The following is a 19172-nucleotide window of genomic DNA, read 5'->3' on the forward strand; positions in this document are numbered from 1 at the left end:
ACTTCAAGGAAAGTTATCAGAGATTAAGACAGGCATTATTACATTATAGCAAAGGGATCAATTATCCAAGAAGACATAACAATCCTTAGGGTGCATGTGCAAAATCACAGAGCATCAAACTTTGTGAGATAAGAGCTGCTAGAACTGCAAAGAAAAATAGATAAATCCACTCTCCTCTGTGAAGACTTCAACACCCCTCTCTCAGGAATGAACAGTTCCAGCAGGCAGAAAACCAGTCAGGACCTTGCTTAAGTCCTGCAAAACAGCAGAACACACATTTTTCTCAGGCTCACATGGAACACTCATCAAGATAGACCACATTCTGGACCACACAACACACCTACACAAACTTAAAAGAATTGAGAATCATACAATTTCTGCTCTCATGCCACAGTGGAATTAAACTAGAAATCAATATCGGAAAGATAAATGGAAAATCCCAAAATGTGGGGGGATTAAACAACACACTTCTGAATAACATATGGATCAAATGATAAATTGGACCTCATCAAAATTGAAAAAAATTGCTTTATAAAAGATACATGCAAACCTCCTAGCTGACAAAGGACTTGTATCTAGACTATATACATACTCTCAGACTCAACGGTCAAAAAAAAAACAATCAGGGCACCTGGGTGGCTCAGTGGTAGAGCATCTGCCTTTGGCTCAGGGCATGATCCCAGGGTCCTGTGATCGAGTTCCACATTGGCCTCCCCGCAGGGAGCCTGCTTCTCCCTCTGCCTATGTCTCTGCCTCTCTCTCTCTGCCTCTCATGAATAATTAAAATCTTTTTTAAAAAATCTAATAAGAGGGCAGCCCCGGTGGCTCAGCAGTTTCGCGCCTGCCTTCAGCCCAGGGCCTGATCCTGAAGACCCAGGATCAAGTCCCATGTCGGGCTCCCTGAAGGGAGCCTGCTTCTCCCTCTGCCTGTGTCTCTGTCTCTGTCTCTGTCTCTCTCTCTCTTTGTGTCTCTCATGAATAAATAAATAAATAATCTAAACCAGAGTGCATCTATACCCCAGAGTAATAGTGCATCCATACACCAGAGTAAGAGTAATAAAAAGAATAAAGTGTTGATATACACACAACTTGGACAAATCCCAAGGGAATTATGCTGAGTGAAAAGAGCCAATCCTAAAATACACTGTATGATTCCATTTGTGTAACATTCAACAACATTAAGGGAATGGAGAACACTGTAGTAGTTGCCATGGGTTAGGGAGGGGGAGCCATGCGGAGGAGGGAGAATGTGATGGTGCATCCATAGAAGGATAACAGGAGGGATGCTGCGGTGGTGGACTGTTCTATGTCTTCAATGTGGTGGTGGATGCATAGGCCTACGCAAGTGAAGTGCACATAGTTAAATACACCCACACATAAAACTGAGGAAAGCTGAATAAACTGGATGGTACCAATGTCAATTTCATGGTTCGCTATCATTTCCTGCCATAGTTATACAGCATATTACCACGGTGGAAACTAGACGAAAGGCACATGGTACTCTATACATTTCTTACAACTTCCTGTATAAGTATAATTATCTCAAAATAAGAATTTTAAATCAAAAAAGGCGGTTGGAATTCTTCATAGTTCTTTTACACATTTCCATAAATTATTTTCAAGTAATGTTTTCCAACTCATTCCTATGAATTCAAATCTTGTCAAAATTCCCAAATTCCAAACTCTGCATCCCAGCTCAGCCCCTGTCATGAGTTCCCGACCCTTATATTCTGGTGGACATCTCCATTTGATGTCTCAAAAGTACTTTGAACTGAGTAATATCAAAAAAGTAACCTGTCTCCCTCTCCAAATACCTCCTTTTCCAGTGCCCCTGATTTTAGTAAATTGTACCACCATTCACCCAACCAGAAATCTGGATGACATCCTTTACTTTTTTCCTACCCTTCATTCCTCACATTCAACTGATCATGACTTGTATCTCATTATTGCCTCTGATATCCTTTTATTTCAGACTCACTGCCACTACCCTAGTCCACTCTGTTGCCCAGCAAGTTGCAACAGTCTCTTAAATTTCTCTTAAGATCTTTTCCACCTATAACCCATATCTCTGCCCAAATCCATTCTCCACACTACAGTCACGTGAATCTTTCTAAATCATATAGTAATATAACTGATATTTTAAACTCATTAGGGGTGCCTGGCTGCTCAGTCGGTTAAGCGTCTGCCTTTGGCTCAGGGTCCTGGGATCGAGCCCCGCATCGGGCTCCCTGCTCAGCGGGAAGCCTGCTTCTCCCTCTCCCTCTGCTGCTCCCCCTGCTTGTGCTCGCTTGCTTTCTCCGTCAAATAAATAAAATATTTTTTAATTAAAAAATAAAACTCTTTAAATGACTCCTATTATATCCAGGATCATTTCTAAAACTAAGGCTAGAAGACCCTCTAGTATATGACTCTTAAACTACTTCCTTCCTCTTTGCTCCAGCCATACAGATGGTCTTTCAGTTAACATATCACACCTCATGCCCTTCACACCTACTGGCTCCTCTATCTGAAAGCCCCACTCCCTGTCCCACTTAACATGGTTATCTCCACTCAGTCTAGTATAGGTTTAGGAAGCACTGATGTTTTTGAAAAATGGGTATTTTTCTCACATTGCACATATGGAAACTGAGGCTCAGAGAGGTTAGGGTATTTGTCCCAGGCTATACAACTAGGTAGGAGAGCATAATTTCTTAATTACAGAGCCATACCAACTTCATTGCTGGCAAGTTACTTAATTACTTAGTTTCCTCATCAAAAAAAAAAAGAATAATATTACTACTTACCTCACAAAGGTGTTATAAGAATCAAATGAGTTAATATGAAGAGAACAGTATCTATTATAAAAGCACTATATAGTTCTGTGCTTTTAATGTAGCAGTGGTGATGGTGATTATTCTTATTATTCCACATTATATTTTAAAACCCAAGAGCAAAATCAACCTTTTCCTTTTGACCCTTATAGCAGAATACCTGCCTTTTTGTTTTCTATGTCTTTCATATGTTCCTATGCCCTCTTCCAGGCTCCCATCTCCATCCCCCCTTCTGGCATGCTTCCATATTTTAGCCCAAGAACTTTATAAGACATTAGGAGGAGGCTTGAGCTCACAGTAGAAGTTTTAGTTAGGTCCTACCGATGACTGAGCCTGTACATAAAATGAGTAATGTATCACCCATTTCCCAAACTTCCATGTCCCTGATCCCGCAGCTCTCCCTCCCCAATATGGTGTCACAGTCTCACTCCCCAACAGAGTCCTAATGAACTTGACAAAGAATTCCCTTCGGTCACTCACCAGTCACCATCAGCAAAGTTAATAGGATACAATTCATGTTGACGCCTGAATCCTGTGCTGAGGATAAGGGTGTAGTGGAAACTAACAGGCACAAAGCAGGCAGAGAACTTATGTCCTGCGTGGGGATTCTGGGCAGCAGAAGGTGCAGGGGGGAGAAATGAGGATAAGGATTCTACAAAAGTCTGTCTTCTAGAGGTTGTCTCCTGCCACTCTTGATCCTCTGCATGAAAGGAGTCTCACCAGTCATAGCCGCCCACCAGTCAGTAGGCATGGAGGTCTTCTCAGGCTAACTGAAGCCCGCCCTATGGGAAGATGAGGCCCAAGGATCTGAGCTTTATCTATCTCAGCTAGGGAAAAGAATTCCAAAGCAGGAGTCAAGTAAACCCTCTGTGGAGTTAAAATTCATCCCAAGCCTCCCCTAGCCTCTCAGTTCTTATCACCAATCCCTTCCCCCACAATGTGTGACCAGCCCTCCCTCTACATGTCCCATTGACCCCTGTCCTTTCTGGGCTACTCAGATGAAGCAGAGCTGTGTCCCGCCCTTCTGTGTGACATGGCCCCCCCTCCCTTTTATGCGGGTGGTACCTAGCCTATCCCTCCTCAGAACTGCTTCACCTGTACAGGTCGTGTCTCCCAACCACAGACACCATCTGAAGAAAACCAACCAATACCAACATAAGTGGTTCTTGTCAGGGCTCTAAATCTGTTCTCACTACATGCCCTCCTCTGCTCTCTCTTTTTCTCCCTTCTCTATAGCTGCCTTTTCCAAATTGATTTTTGGTGGCAGGATATAACAAGAATATTACCTAAATAGAAAAATCAGGGTTTCACTCATATGTGGAATATAAGAAATAGTGAAAGGGATTACAGGGAAAGGAGGGGAACTGAGTGGGAAAAATTAGAGACGGAGACAAATCATGAGAGACTCCTAACTCTGGGAAACAAACAAAGGGTTGCAGAAGGGGAGGTGGGTGGGTGATGGGGTAACTAGGTGACAGGCACTAAGTAGGGCACTTGATGAGATGAGCACTGGGTGTTATACTATATGTTGGCAAATTGAATTTAAATTTTTAAAAAAATTTGGGGGGGGATCCCTGGGTGGCTCCAGTGGTTTGGCGCCTGCTTTTGGCCCAGGGCGCGATCCTGGAGTCCCGGGATCGAGTCCCGCATCAGGCTCCCAGCATGGAGCCTGCTTCTCCCTCCTCCTTATCTCTGCCTCTTTCTCTCTATGTCTATCATAAATAAATCTTAAAAAAATAATAAAAAATAAATAAATAAATAAAAATAAAAATAAATTTTTTTAAAAAGAAAGTCAGTTAGTAGAATGAAACAATAACTGAATTAGAGTCTCTATAAACCAGATAATTTGTGGAATGAGGCTAGGAACATATATGTCTCCATGTGTACAAGGAATCCAGTAATAATACTAACAAAAAATTAATAACAAAAAAATCACAGACATATAAGGAAATGCTGAGTTTTGTAGACACACACATCCATCCACAGAATTCTAAGGTTATTTTTTCAAAGATAAGCTTTAAGAATGATGTCCATATCAGATATCAGTATCCTAAAACAAAAAAGGAAAAAGAGGCACCTGCGTGACTCAGTTGTTCAATGACCGACTCTTGATTTCGGTTCAGGTCATGATCTCGGGGTCATGGGATTGAGCCCCACAATGCACCCTGCGCTCAGCAGGATGTCTGCTTGAGGATTCTCCCTTTGCCCCTCCTCCTGCTCTCACTTTCTCTCTCTCAAATAAGTAAACCTTTAAGAAAAAAGGGAAAAATAAATGGGATTGGCAAACTACAGGAAGCACTCAAAAGCCAACATAATATAAAAAGGTTATTAGTACTGAAATAAGAAAATCCACCCTTTGAAGTACTTTGTTAGGCCTGGAGAAAGTATGTGGGGCAGGGTGGGTGGAAGAGGGGTAGAGGAGAGAAGCTGAGAAGAAAGGGTTATGGAACACAATGAGATGAGGACCAAGGGAGGCCTCTACAGCATGCTAAGGGTTTACTCTATAGGCAATAGGGAACCACTGAAGAGATTTTAAAAGGAGCATGACATTATTTTCACATGCATTTTAGAGGGGGGAAGAAACAATTCTAAATAAAGAGAATGTCAGGTTCAGCAACACCAGATGGGCACATATATTAGTTCAAGCACAAGATTATGGCCTGGATTAGGATGACAGCAGTGTGAATGGAAAGGTAAGGATGGATTTAAGAGACTGCTGGAAGTAGGATGGTTTGAGGTTGAATGGTGAGAAAAAGAAATCAAACAAGTAGGAGGTAAAGTTATCTCCTAAAATAAGGAAAAGAGGCAAAAGAATGCATTCAAAGGCTGGAGGAATAAAGGGTAAAATTCTGACATGCTATATTTCAGGAACCTAAAGCAGATGCAAGAAAAAAAAAATGGTTTCTAGGAGACAGCTGTATCTGTGGGGATAGGAGGTCTGGGCTGGAGATACTAATTTGAAGCTCACAGACCAGCCTCCTCCAGGAAATCTGCTGTCTTTGGAAAGGCCTCAAACTCCCCTCCTGGTCCATAAGCTTTCTTATAAAAAAAAAAAAATCTAGAACCAACAACCTCAGAGTAATGAAAATATCTTTCTCTCTCTCTCTCTCTGAAGTTTCACTCCTGTTAACTAATCCCTCCGTCACCGCAGAAAACCTTCCACAGCTCCATCCTGTCTTTGAGCCTTAAGCACGATTCAGAAACCAGCCCTACTCCCCAGTGAACTTCTGTGTTCACTGTGAAGGTCAGGAAAGTATGTGCCATGTCTCTTTTTCATTTCACACTTCAGGGAATTTCTGTGAGGAAATGTATGCTTTCAAGATCCAAGAAAGCCAGTTGATTAGCTGAAGCTCAGAGGAGGTGGTTGAAAATCTATGTGTGTCAACGATAAGACCTAGATTCTACTTCTAGTCTTTGCAATCTTGTGTGATTTTGAGACACTGATATAAATTCTGTTTCAGTTCTGTTACCTGCAGATCAAGATAAAAAACGATACCAGCCCCGCTAACCTTTCAGGCTTGTTGTGCCACTAGAATGAGATTATGGGCTCAGAAGACTTTGAAGGACTAGAGTGATACAAAGTATAATTAGTTTTACATCCCAGACTGACCTCATACAAAATCACCAAGGACAGTATCTATAAAGAATTTAGTAAAGTGTTCTTCTAAGAGTGTGCTCCGAATTATCTGAGGATGACCCTGAAGTTTACTATTGACTAAGAAATTTTTCATTAGGTAAAAAGCACTGACAGGTCCTGTCTTCTGAATTGTCACCAATACCCAGTAGGTCCTAGGTAATACACCGTAGAGCCTCTATAATCTAGAATAGAGACCATTCCCCAACTGTCAAAATAACTAGGTTCCCTGAGGGCTTTTCATTTCCACATGCCCTTTGTGAGAAGCTGGTGATCAGGACAACAGACCAAGTTGGTGATGATGGCTGAGTGATGAAACAAACAGTGATCACAGGGAAAGATGAAGGAAGTGTAATAAAGATGGGAGGGGCTAAGGAAACGTATAAGTATTAGGGGGTTCAGAGTAAACCTGGGGAGGTTCAGAGTAAACCTGGGGACACCGCCTGAGCTAAGGTGGTGAATCTTGTCCCCCACAGCCCTGGCCTCAGAAACTCCATATGGAAGATAAGTCCTGAGCCTGGAGCTCACTTCCCCATAGACAGCTGATTTGGGTAGATGGGCTTTTAGGGAGAGCAAGTAGAGGGACCTGGATCTGCAAGTCTAAGTCTATGAAACTAGGCTTTTCTTTCTTTTTCTTTTTTTTTTTTTCCTTCCCTAAAAGATCTAAGAGAGGCACAGTGCATCTTCCCTGGAGGAAAAGGGCCTTCATCTGTCTACCTGGAGTCCTCTTCTGCCCCCGTTTATGCCCAGAGCTGCTTTCCAATCCCATTTCATATCCCCATGCCTAACCATATCCACTGGTTCTACCAGGTGTTCCTGACGAGAACACTGTCCTGAGAGTTCCATACTCTGATCTTCTGCATCTCCCAAGGAAAGATCTGGACTGCTATGAAATTTATCTTCTATTTGGGTGTCCTTGCTGGTATGTATCCATGACCACCTACTCTGTCCTATAAGGCACTGGTTAATAGTGTAGGCTGGAGTAAGGCAGACTGGGGTGTGTGGAGGGTACAAAAGAAGAGCCTAGGAAAAATGGTCATGGACAGAATTAGGTATCTCTGCTCCTTGGACCCACCCAAAGGCTCTCAGGAGGCTGAGCCCACCCTTCCAGTGCTAAGCTACAGAGTGGGTGATGGTGCTCACTCACCTTGGAGAATGCTCAGCAATGAGCAAGGTGAGTCCATATGTGTGCCTCATCACCCACAGGGCAAGTCCCAGTGTAGTAAGAGGGTCAGAGGACTCATTTTGAAGTCTGATACTCCCCGTGTTTCAAAAACTAAGAGACTCAGAATGTAGGGAATGAAGAAGGTAGAAACAAGATGAAATGGGAGTGCCCTACTTCCTGCACCCCCTGACTTCCAAGAACTCCTTCTGATGGCATAATTTGCTGGTGAGGCACTTCCCACCACTTTCTGACTGCCTGTGTTGCATCACTATTAGCTGTGTGAGCTTGGACTAGTAAATTAACCCATCTGTGCTTCAGTTTCTTTAGTTAAAATGGGGATATTACTACCTGTATTATAGAGATGTTGTGAAATGTTAAATAAATCCATGTAAAGCACTTAGAACAAGCTTAATGCCTCTTGTCCTTATTAATATGCCACCTTTTTTTCCCTTGGGATTTCTGTGTGAACATAAAAGGGTGTAGGCTTGGGAAGGATTAATGAAAGAACGAAGGACAGCCAAGATAAGAATAGTACTTTATTTCTGACACTACAAGCAGCCTTCCTCTTTTTCTTCTCAAGTGTTTTTCTTAATTCATTTTTTAAAATGAGAGACTCTTAACTCTAGGAAACAAACTAGAGGGTTGCTGGAGGGAAGGCGGGTAGAGGATGGGATAATTTGGTAAAACAGAGCTACCCTATGACTCAGCAATTGCACTACTGGCTATTTACCCCAAAGATACAGATGTAGTGAAATAAAGGGGCACCTGCACTGCAATGTTCATAGCAGCAATGTCCACAATAGCCAAACTGTGGGAGGATCTGAGATATCTTTCAACAAATGAATGGATAAAGATATGGATAAAGATATTGTGTGTGTGTGTGTGTGTATAATGAAATATTATAATGAAATATTACTCAGCCATCACAAAGGATGAATACCTACCATTTATGTCGATATGGATGGAACCGGAGAGTATTATACTAAGTGAAATAAGCCAATCAAAGAAAGACATCATCATAAGGTTTCATTTATATGCAGAATATAAGACATAGTGCAGGGGACCATAAGGGAAGGAAGAAAACTGAATGGGAAAAAAAAAAATCAGAGAGGGAGACAAAGCATGAGAGACTCTTAACTCTGGGAAACAAACTGAGGGTTGCTGGAGAGGAGGTGGGGGGGGATGGGGTAACTGGGTGATGGACATTAAAGAGGGCATGTGATGTGATGAGCACTGGGTATTATATGCAATTGATTTATTACTGAACTCTACATCTGAAACTAATGATGTTGGCTAATTGAATTTAAATAAAAAATATATATTACATGTTCATATTAAAAATTTGGAAATATTAAAAAGAAAAAAATAAATTGTTCATAATCCTACCTCTCAGTCAACACATGCTAACATTTTAAATTTGAGCACACATTCATAATCTTTGTCTATCTTGGAATATTTCTTTATTAGGCTACAGGTGATGCACTGTTTACACTCTTGATTCCTATTTCTAATTGTTTTGCAAACAGAATCAATTCACATCCCTACATTCAGTGAAAGAGGGTCTTTTTCATTGTGGTTTCTGAGATTTTAATGTTATCAACATTAAAGCAAAAATTATTATTATAAATACTAGATAAAATGGTATGTAATTTTTATTAGAAAAAGAAGGTCAAACATTTTCACATTTCTTGGCCAATTCTTTAAAATTGTTCATATTCAAAAAAATAAAATAAAATTGTTCATATTCCTTTTCAACTAGGAAACTGCTGATTGTCTTATTTGTCTTAAGACCTGTCTTATCTCTTAAGAATGTTCTATATATTAAGAATACTAATTATCTTCTCAGGGACAGTTTTCTCTGCTCACTCTGTGCAAAAAGAAGACCATGCTCCCTATCTGGCATACCTCAGATCTCACTTCAACCCCTGCGTGGGTGTTCTCATCAAAGACAACTGGGTGCTAGCCCCAGCTCACTGCTACTTACCGTGAGTGCCAGGGACCCTCACGCCCACACCCTGAAGCCCCTGTGACTCATTCTACATCAATATTTCTCAAATGATGGCAACCTTCCTTCCAGGGGACATGTGGCAAAGTCTGAAGATACTCTGGGTTTGTTACAATGCACCAAGGAGGGTGCTGTGCTCTTGGCATCTATCTAGCAACCAGAGGCCACACCAAGGCAGCCACTGAACACCCTACAGTGTGCAGGCCAGCCCCCACAGCAATCATCCAGCTCCAATATCAGTAGTGCTTCTGGTGAGGAAACCCACCCCCTAGAGCATGCCTCCTCAGTCTCCCTCAGCTTTTTCAAGTTCTTTACTGAAAATATGAATGTGTCTTAATGTGCCATATCAGTTAAGGGACTGCAGGTAACTGAGGGTGCACGCAAATTAGACAAACTGAGGAGAAGAATTCAGTGCCCCCAGGATTATTACTGGAAAAGTATAATTACTACCCCTATGCTTAAGGGGGCAAGAAGAGAGAATAGTTACAAGAAGAGGAGCAGGGAAGCGGGGGAGGGCGGGGGAGAGAAAGAGAAGGTGGGGAGCACTGCGTGGTGGGACTGCCTGATAGGAAGCACTATGCAGCAACCCTGCAGGAAGGGAGCTGGGTGGATCAATACTCCAGCCTCATTTTTCTCCCTCCAATTACTACCAATTGCTTGCTATCAACCAAAACCTAATCAGAGACCAGCAAACAGGAGAATCCATTGACTTAATCCACATATATCACCTTCCAAAGATAGAGAGCAGGATGAAATCGGGTTGTGAGTGGATCTGATGAAGCAAACAGCTCTAATACTTGGGTCATTCCATTCTCTTAGCTGCACCAGAATGGAAATGCCCATTTGGATAGGCTGGAGCTAGAGTAGAGGGAAAATAGTATTTCTATGCCATGCACAATTTTCCTCTCTTCTACATTAAAGATACTACATGAAAACACAGTGGTTAAAGACTCCACCACTTACTTTGTGACCGTGGGTGAATTACTACTATGTGCCTCCATTACTTCACCTGTAAAATGGATTAAAATTAGAATCCACTTCATAGTTTAGTTGTGGTCAGTCAATGAGGTAATCCAAAGAAAGCAACTGGCACAGTACTACCTGACACATTGTAACATTCAATATCATCTTTGACAACAGTGATGATGATGATGATTGTGATGGTGATAGTGACAGTGATTACTTCCAACCCCTTCTCCCTCCAGAAACCTAAAAGTGATGCTGGGAAATTTCAGGATCAGAGTCAGAGATGGCACAGAACAGACAATTAACCCCATCCAGATTATCCGCTACTGGAACTTTAGCCATACCTCCCCACAGGATGACCTCATGCTCATTAAGCTGGCGAAACCTGCCAAACTCAACAATAAAGTCCAGCCTCTACCCCTCGCCACCAACAATGTCCGTCCAGGCACCATCTGTCTACTCTCAGGTTTGGACTGGAGCCAGGACAACAACGGTGAGTGTACCTCCCACAGTAAATCAGAGTCATCAGTTAGCGCTGAGGAAGAGTACCAGGTCTACATAGCTGAGAAGAGAGGAGAGGAGAAGGGGCAGAGACCATGGGTGATCTAGCAAAAAGAGATCCATTCAGAAGTCCAAAGCTCCTCCCTCCCCAGGGTGCTGACATACCACTACCTCCTTGAGGTTTCAGGTGCTGAAGCCACCAGGCCATCTGACTCTGCACAGAGGCCACACCATCCCTGACAGTCAGAGGCAGAACTCCCAAGGAAGAGGCTGTGCTCCTCCCTTGCATATAGGCTTGTTTTGCATGGAGAGGACATCTCTGAGAATCTGAGTCGGGTCACCTCTTATTCCTCCAAGACTGGACACAGAGTAGAAAGGAAACTCTGCTTCTTAAACAGATGTAAAGGCTATTTTTAAATCCTCTGGATTAACTCTTATAACCATGCATAAGATCATTCCTTTTTGTTTCAGACATACACACAAGACACCAGTGGAAAGAGACAGTAGTGGTTGGAGAGACTCCATAACAATGGCAAACAGGAAGGCTTCTTTTATTGTCTTCCCTCAGGTAGACATCCTGATTTAAGGCAGAACCTGGAGGCTCCTGTGATGTCTGATAAAGAGTGCCAGAAAACCGAACAAGGGAAAAGCCACAGGAACTCCTTATGTGTTAAATTTGTGAAAGTCTTCAGCCGAATTTTTGGGGTAATCTTTTCTCTATATTCAGTTTTCATTTGCTTGTATGTATCTAGTTAACCAAGCGCGACAATAAAAAAAAAAAATTAGAAAGCCCTCATCCTCTCACAATTTTTTGAGAATTTTATAAGGCTGCAGCAAAGCCCCCATTGTGCCTTCAGTAATGTGCCCTCCTTACAGATGTCTTTATTCATTAAAGCATGTCATGTAGCACCTCCACTTTGCTACATTTATTATTTATTCTTATAGCTGGAAGTCAAAATGGGCTTAGACAAATGCAAACTTTTCACAATGGAAACTGGCTTCACCAGTCCAAATAAAAAAGGTTTGACTCATTTTATATGTGAGTCCTAGAGAGGTTTTTCTCGGACTTTCTCAAGACAAAACAAAGCTAGTCACAGCAAAGCTAGATAAATGACTTCAGCTTCCTGTCTCCTGATCTGGTGCTGTTTTCATGATCTATCATGCTACCTCTAGGCAGAGCTTATCCATATTGGGGACAAGAGGTCTCCTATGACAAGATCTGATCATCTCTCTCTCTCTTCCTCTCTCTGCACAATCTCTGGTAGGAGGTGGCCGTCGCTACCGTCATCTGCAAAAACAAGCTCCAGGGGATTGAGGTTGGACACTTCATGGGAGGAGATGTTGGAATCTATACCGATATTCACAAATATATACCCTGGATTGAGAGTATCACTAAAGACAAATGACATCCTACTACTCCCTCTGCATCCCACTGGCTTTGTCATTGACTCTACCAGCCACTACTTTTCCCAAACTCAAAATAAAATTTCCAAGTAGAAATGTATCACACCAGTAGCCTATGTTTTCTTGGTTGTGCCTCTACCCATATTCCATCATTTTATGAAGGACAAAGAATGAAATATAAAATGAGGACTTATCACACTGTACTAGGGCTACATACATTATCTCCTTTAATGCCTTTGAGGTTATCTTCCATCCTCACCTTACAAATGAGAAAGTTGAGAATAAAAAGAGTACTTACTGGAAAACAGTGGAGAGGTTCCTCAAGAAGTTAAAAATAGAGCTACCCTATGACCCAGCAATTGCACTTCTGGGTATTTACCCCCAAGATACTGCTGTAGTGAAACACTGGGACACCTGCACCCCAATATTCATAGCAGCAATGTCCACAATAGCCAAACTGTGGAAGGAGCCACAATGTCCTTTTGACAGATGAATGGATAGAGAAGATGTGGTCTATATATACAATATATTACTCAGCCATCAGAAAAGACAAATACCCACCACTTGCTTCAATGTGGATAGAACTGGAGGGCATTATGCTGAGTGAAATAAGTCAATATGGCTTCACTAATATGTGTAATATAAGAAATAGTGAAAGGGATTATAAGGGAAAGGAGGAAAACTGAATGGGAAAAAAATCAGAGAGGTACTCCAAACTCTGAGAAACAAAGGGTTGCGAAAGGGGGGTCGGGTGGGAGGATGGGGTAGCTGGGTGATGGGCACTGAGGAGGGCACTTGATGGGATGAGCACTGGACTTATACTATATGTTGGCAAATTGAATTTAAATTTTTTTAAAAAGAGGGCAGCCCAGGTGGCTCAGGGGTTTGGTGCTGCCTTCAGCCCAGGGCATGATCCTGGAGACCCAGGATCAAGTCCCATGTCAGGCTCCCTGCATGGAGCCTGCTTCTCTCTCTGCCTGTGTCTCTGCCTCTCTCTCTGTCTTTGTGTGTCTCATGAATAAATAAATAAAATATTTTTTTAAAAAAAAAATTTAAAGAGTACTTAACATTATCTGACAGACATCAGAGCATGGAATGGAACTGCCAAATGTCAGGTTCTTAATCCCATGCTCTTAGCCCCAAAATTACAGGGGAGTCCATGGCATCACAACAGATTTTGGCTTCTATCTTCCTGCTACTTCTCGTATTCAAAGAGTCTGAAGCTTTCTCTTGTGGCTAAGATCATAGATACTGCAATAATCTCTCCTAAGAATGGCCATGCTTTCTCTCACTGCTGAGCTGACTGCAGCATGCTACAGGGAAAGAGTTAACAGATGGGTAAGAAGTAAAAAACAGAACCTCAGGACAGGGTCAATCGCCATATCAAGTCCAACAGGAAGCCTGGCAGCTCCAGAACAAGGTGAACTCATTTAGATCCAATGAGAGTATAATCTCAAGGCAGTAGGAGATTCCAGAGGCAGATATGGCTGAGAGGAAATGAAGGAAGAGCCAGAAACTGGGTTTAGCGACAGATTACGGGATTAACAAAGTCAAGAAAGTCCTTTGGTTGAGAACTTAGTAAAGAACCTGAAAACTGAAAATTCCAGGTGTTCCAAATCTGGAAATGATAGAGAAATTCTGGATATCCAAGACACGAGGGAATACAGGACAAAAATGAGTAATCTCCTAGCCAATGTAGACTGAAGAAAGAACCATACTCTATCCTTGGACAATATTTTCTATATCCTAAATTTATTTTTTTTAATTTTTTTTAAGATTTTTATTTTTTCCTCATCAGAGACACAGAGAGAGGCAGACACAGGCAGAGGGAGAAGCAGGCTCCATGAAGGGAGCCCAACTCAGGACTCCAGGATCACGCCCTGGGCCAAAGGCAGGTGCTAAATCACTGAGCCACCCAGGGATCCCCTCTATTTCCTAAATTTAAAATGCAATCTATACTTTAAAGACTTTTGTGTTAGGCAGAATAATGGCTCCCCAAAAATGTTCACACTCTAATCCTCAGAACACATAAATATGTTATTTTACATGAAAAAGGTAGCTTTGCAGCTGTGATAATGTTTATGCAATTGGGATAAGAGATTATTTTGGATTACATGGGTGAGATCTGTGCAATCACATGAGCCCTTTAAAGTAGACAAGGAAGACAATATTTGGCCAGAGAGATGTGACAACAGAAGAGGTAGTGGAGAATTATACACACGAGAAGGACCTGACCAGCCATTGAAGATTTTGAAGATGGAAGAAGGGGTTACAAGACAAGAAATGTGGGCAGTCTCTAGAAACTGAGAATGAACCTCAGCTTCCAGCTAGCAAAGAAATGGGAACTTTAGTGTTATAGTGGCAAGGAACTGAATTCTGACAACAACCAAAATGGGCATAGAAATGGATTCTCTCCAATAAGAAACACAACCTGGACAACCTTGATTTTAGCCCATTGAAACTGGGCTAACTTCTGACCTATGGTACTATAACATAATAAATTTGTATTGATGTAAGATATTTGGTAATTTGTTACAGCAACCATAGAAAACTAATACAACTTTCAAAACACATTCTCTAAAAAGACCACTTTCTATCATGGGATATAAAAACCTTCAATGGTTGCTAATTTCCCTGAAAATAAACTCTAAACTCATCCGAATGGCATCCAAACCTTCTTGATATCTCCTACCAACACTACCCTACTCCCAAAATATTTCTAAATACATCTTCTGCCACTTGACCCTGTGAAATGCAAATAAGAATAAAAGGAATGTCAGAAGAAAATGTAAAGAAAGGCCCAATGCCCTCTGTGTTTTAAGTTGGCAACCTGGTCAAGACTTAAACTTCACAAAGTCAGATCCATTAAGAAAAAATTCCTCAAGGGGTTCCTGGGTGGCTCAGCTGGTAGGGTGTCTGACTCTTGATTTCAGCTTGGGTAATGATCTCAGGGTCCTGGGATCAAGCCCCGAGTCAAGCCCTGTACTGGACTCTGCATTGGGCATGGAGCATGCTTGAGATTCTTTCTCTCCGTCTCCCATACCCCTCCCTATCCCTGCTTACTTGTACTCTCTCTCTCTCTCTCTAAAAGAAAAAATTTTTTTAAAAATTCCTCAAGCTGAAGGCAAGTCTTCAAGTGTTACAAAGGCACCAGTATCCCAGGCAAAGTCTTTCCTCTTTGACCACTGCCTATGACTTAGACAAAGACAAGGCATATCAATCACTGTTCAATCAACAACTCAATGTAGGTTTTTTCTACCAATTTTTTTTCAACCCCATTAATTATAATGAGTTTCCCAGGCACAGTTACCAGAAACATGGGTTCTGAGGATGAATTATCAAGACTGTGAACCATCAAGATTTCCCTGAGTGCCAAGTTAGTTGCAGCTCACAGATCCCTTTCTCTTTGCTCCTCCCTCCACTCCTGGTTCCTACATCCAAGGCTGTACTGTGTTCTCTCCTTGAAGGAGGTACCAGCTGATCTTCACTCATGTTATTTCACTGATCTCAATCCCCTACATCCCCAAAAGGGTTTTATTTTTTTATCTTTTTTTAAAATTTTTTTTTCCAAAAGGGTTTTTAGATTCCATTCTGCCTTGGACAGAGAGGCAAATTTACTCCAAAATAAGAATACAGTTTTAAAAAGGGCCCAGTGAAGTTCACCCAATTCTTGTTCTTTTGTTTGTTTAAATCTCCTCTTTGCATTATGGAGATTGTCAGAGTCAAACCCTCATCTGGAACCTAGAAAGATACATTGAATCTTGGGAGTATCATAAAAAAATCTGCTTTGTTCGTTTGAATGAACTTAATAAAAATAGTGAAGGAAGATAGGCCACTATAGTTTGAACACCTACTATATTTCAAGCACCGTGTTAGACATTTTGACATGCATTCTTTCCATATAACTCTTCAAAGTTATATTCCCCCACTTACTTGAGGTTTCTGAAAAAAGATATCTAGTACTTTGTCCAAGCCCACACTGCTAATAAACAGCAGATAAAGGATATAAACCTTGTCCCAGTGACTCCAAAACCTGTGCCATTTCCTTTGTATTTTTCCATAACTACATTTCTAAATACACAGATGTTTCCTAGATACTGAAACTTGCTTCTTTGCTTCTTTCCTCACATACAGCAAAAAGCCACTATTTAGATAACATAGGAAGTTTTATGGCTTTTCATATGATCCTTGATTTTAGCTCCTAGTGAAAAATTCTTTGAGGCCTGTATATAGTGAGTCTTCACAATTCCTATTTAAATTAAAGACTTCTCTGGAAACCACTTCATAATATTCTAGTTCTACATTCCAGAAAATGATAGATTTAAGTCCAATATAAGCATAACTAGAATAACTTCACCATGATATAAATAGGTGATTGGCAGTATAAGTTCAACTTGTGTGTTTTGGTAAATAGCTTTGAATGAGGATCCAAAGCCAAAACAACATTTTAAAACCAAATAGTTGGAGCACCTGGCTGGATTAGTCAGTTAAGTCTCCAACTCTTGATTTCAGCTCAGGTCATAATCTCAAGGGTGGTGAGATTGAGCCCCATGTTGGGTCCCACACTCAGTGAAGAGTCTGCTTGAGATTCTCACCCTCTCCCTCTCGTTCTGTGCCTCCCTCCACTCGCACATGAGCTCGCATTCTCTCTCTCCCGTTTTCTCTCTCTCCCTCCCTCTCTAAAATACATAAATATATTTTTAAAAAATATTTAAAAAAATAAAACCAAATAGTCCTATTTTGGATTACAAAATCCATTCTCCTTTTACAAAGATTTTCATGTTTCTTAATGAACCAATAACATATTAGCAGAGATAAATTTAAACAATCTATAGATAAATGCCTGAAACATAAAGTTGAGTCAAGAATGAATTATAGAACTATTAGTACATCAGCTTGGATGTGCTATGATTGCTATTATAATAAACAATATATTATTTCTTAAAATAATATATTTAAGTCATAATCAAGGAAAACAGATTTTTAACCTGTTTCATTTTAGCCATTACTGCTTCTGACATAGATTTAAGCATAATTTATTTATCTTCAGGATATAGAAATTTCTATCAGTTATACATTCAAAAGAAAATTATTACCAAGAGTGAAGATATTTTCAATTCAGAACTATCAACCATATGTTATAGAATTACCTCGTGGACATAAATTTTTGTCCAAGAATTTAACTTGCAGACTGATGATTAACTCCAACATGAATTTTTTAAATAGTCATTCTAAAATCTAGCAACAAATTGCAGAAATAATCATTAAATCTTTAAGAGTTTTAGATGAGTATCTACCTTGCTTCTCCTGATTAGAATATTCTACTGCATGTGGATGTTAAGAAAAAAGAATAACTATATATATCAATCATGTTCTGACTAACACCCATCCTAATCAATGTCACATCACATCCTTGGCTAAGATGAATGCTCGAATGAAAAATAGTAAGTAGCCAATGCAGAAGAGCTTCAGAAAAAAGCATTATGCATTTATTTTAATAATCTTTTAAAGATTTATGAAGATACTGGTTTAAAAATACTTAATGTCAAATGGAGAATAATCTTGGCAGGGGTGTAAGTGATATAATTTAGGTGGATCAGTCCACATTCTCTCAAAATTTATAGTTATTTGTTCCAGTGATGCTAAGGAAGATTTGAATAGAAAGGATCAGTTTACACACACATGATTGAGGTAAGTGATCAATTGGCTGAAGAAGTGTGAAGACTTTCTTCCAAGAAATAAAAGACAATGCAGATAAAGAGACAATTAGTGAGAAAAAAATATTTTTCTATTTAGAAAATAGAAATCAGGGGATCCCTGGGTGGCGCAGCGGTTTAGCGCCTGCCTTTGGCCCAGGGCGCGATCCTGGAGACCCGGGATCGAATCCCACGTCGAGCTCCCGGTGCATGGAGCCTGCTTCTCCCTCTGCCTATGTCTCTGCCTCTCTCTCTCTCTCTGTGTGTGTGACTATCATAAATAAATAAAAATTTTAAAAAAAGAAATCATGCAGCTTCCTGCACTATTCCACTTCCCCCCACAGCTACATAAATGTCCTCTTCTTTTGTCTTCTTTTGCAGCAGAGAGAAGTCAAGAATACTAGCCAGAAAAGATCAGAAAAGAAAAACCTAGTATATCTGCCTTTTGTTGTTTATCTTTTCAGGGGAAAATATTAAATGCTTAAGATACAGTATTGTTGGTTAATATTTGGGAAAGACTATCATTTTTAATATAACATTTTTTGAAAATGTGGCTGGTTTATTAAGTTTTATAAATTATGCATATTAAAGTAGTATTTATTGTTCATAATTAACAAAAAGATTATTCACATACAACTGATCCAAATAGTATCTAAATGACAGAAGGAAGGAGGAATTATGTCTAGAATGGGAAAAAAATCAGAGAATATGGAATACAAATATCCATGCATATCTCACACTTAATGGGTGGACAGAATAAACCTCAAGTGTCTAAGAAAACCATCTTCATTATTGTTCCACACTCTTTTTCCACAGTAGAACAAAATCAGTGACAAGCTAATATAGGATGTTCATTCTCCAAGTATTAAAGACAAAAAACGTAGGTAAAGTGGCAAATTCCCAGTGAAAGAAGTAAAGAAAATATTCTTGATTAAGATAATTACTATATTTTAAGTCTGGAAAGAAGAAATTTTCAGATCTTTGTTGAATA

General features: G+C 40.4%; 2 protein-coding genes across 4 annotated transcripts in view; one reads left to right on the plus strand and one right to left on the minus strand.

Moving 5' to 3' along the window:
* LOC100688918 (putative inactive serine protease 58) overlaps positions 1-7706 on the minus strand; it is a 48204-nt gene extending 40498 nt beyond the window's left edge. The window contains exon 1 of one of the 3 annotated variants that reach the window (XM_038559374.1): positions 3291-3790. In XM_038559374.1, coding sequence (XP_038415302.1) covers positions 3291-3327 — 37 coding nt within the window. In that variant the 5' untranslated portion in view covers positions 3328-3790. Of the gene's footprint in view, positions 1-3290; positions 3791-7591 lie in introns of those variants that run through there. The other 2 variants (XM_038559373.1, XM_038559372.1) reach the window with 2 other exon arrangements.
* Positions 6779-12585, plus strand: PRSS37 (serine protease 37). Its single transcript, XM_038559375.1, has 6 exons — positions 6779-6897; positions 7255-7366; positions 9456-9594; positions 10820-11073; positions 11650-11786; positions 12347-12585. The coding sequence occupies exons 2-6, from the start codon at positions 7333-7335 to the stop codon at positions 12485-12487; spliced, it is 705 nt and encodes a 234-aa protein (XP_038415303.1). The 5' UTR covers positions 6779-6897; positions 7255-7332; the 3' UTR covers positions 12488-12585.
* The last annotated feature ends 6587 nt before the right edge of the window (positions 12586-19172 follow it).

This window comes from Canis lupus, chromosome 16 (assembly GCF_011100685.1).
Source record: "Canis lupus familiaris isolate Mischka breed German Shepherd chromosome 16, alternate assembly UU_Cfam_GSD_1.0, whole genome shotgun sequence".
NCBI classification, from domain to species: domain Eukaryota; kingdom Metazoa; phylum Chordata; class Mammalia; order Carnivora; family Canidae; genus Canis; species Canis lupus.

Coding starts and splice junctions, on each gene's coding strand:
- PRSS37 (XM_038559375.1), top strand. CDS start 7,333: ATGAAATTTATCTTCTATTTGGGTGTCCTTGCTG. Junction 9,595..10,819: donor CCAGCTCACTGCTACTTACC/GTGAGTGCCAGG, acceptor TTCTCCCTCCAG/AAACCTAAAAGTGATGCTGG. Junction 11,074..11,649: donor CTGGAGCCAGGACAACAACG/GTGAGTGTACCT, acceptor GTCTTCCCTCAG/GTAGACATCCTGATTTAAGG.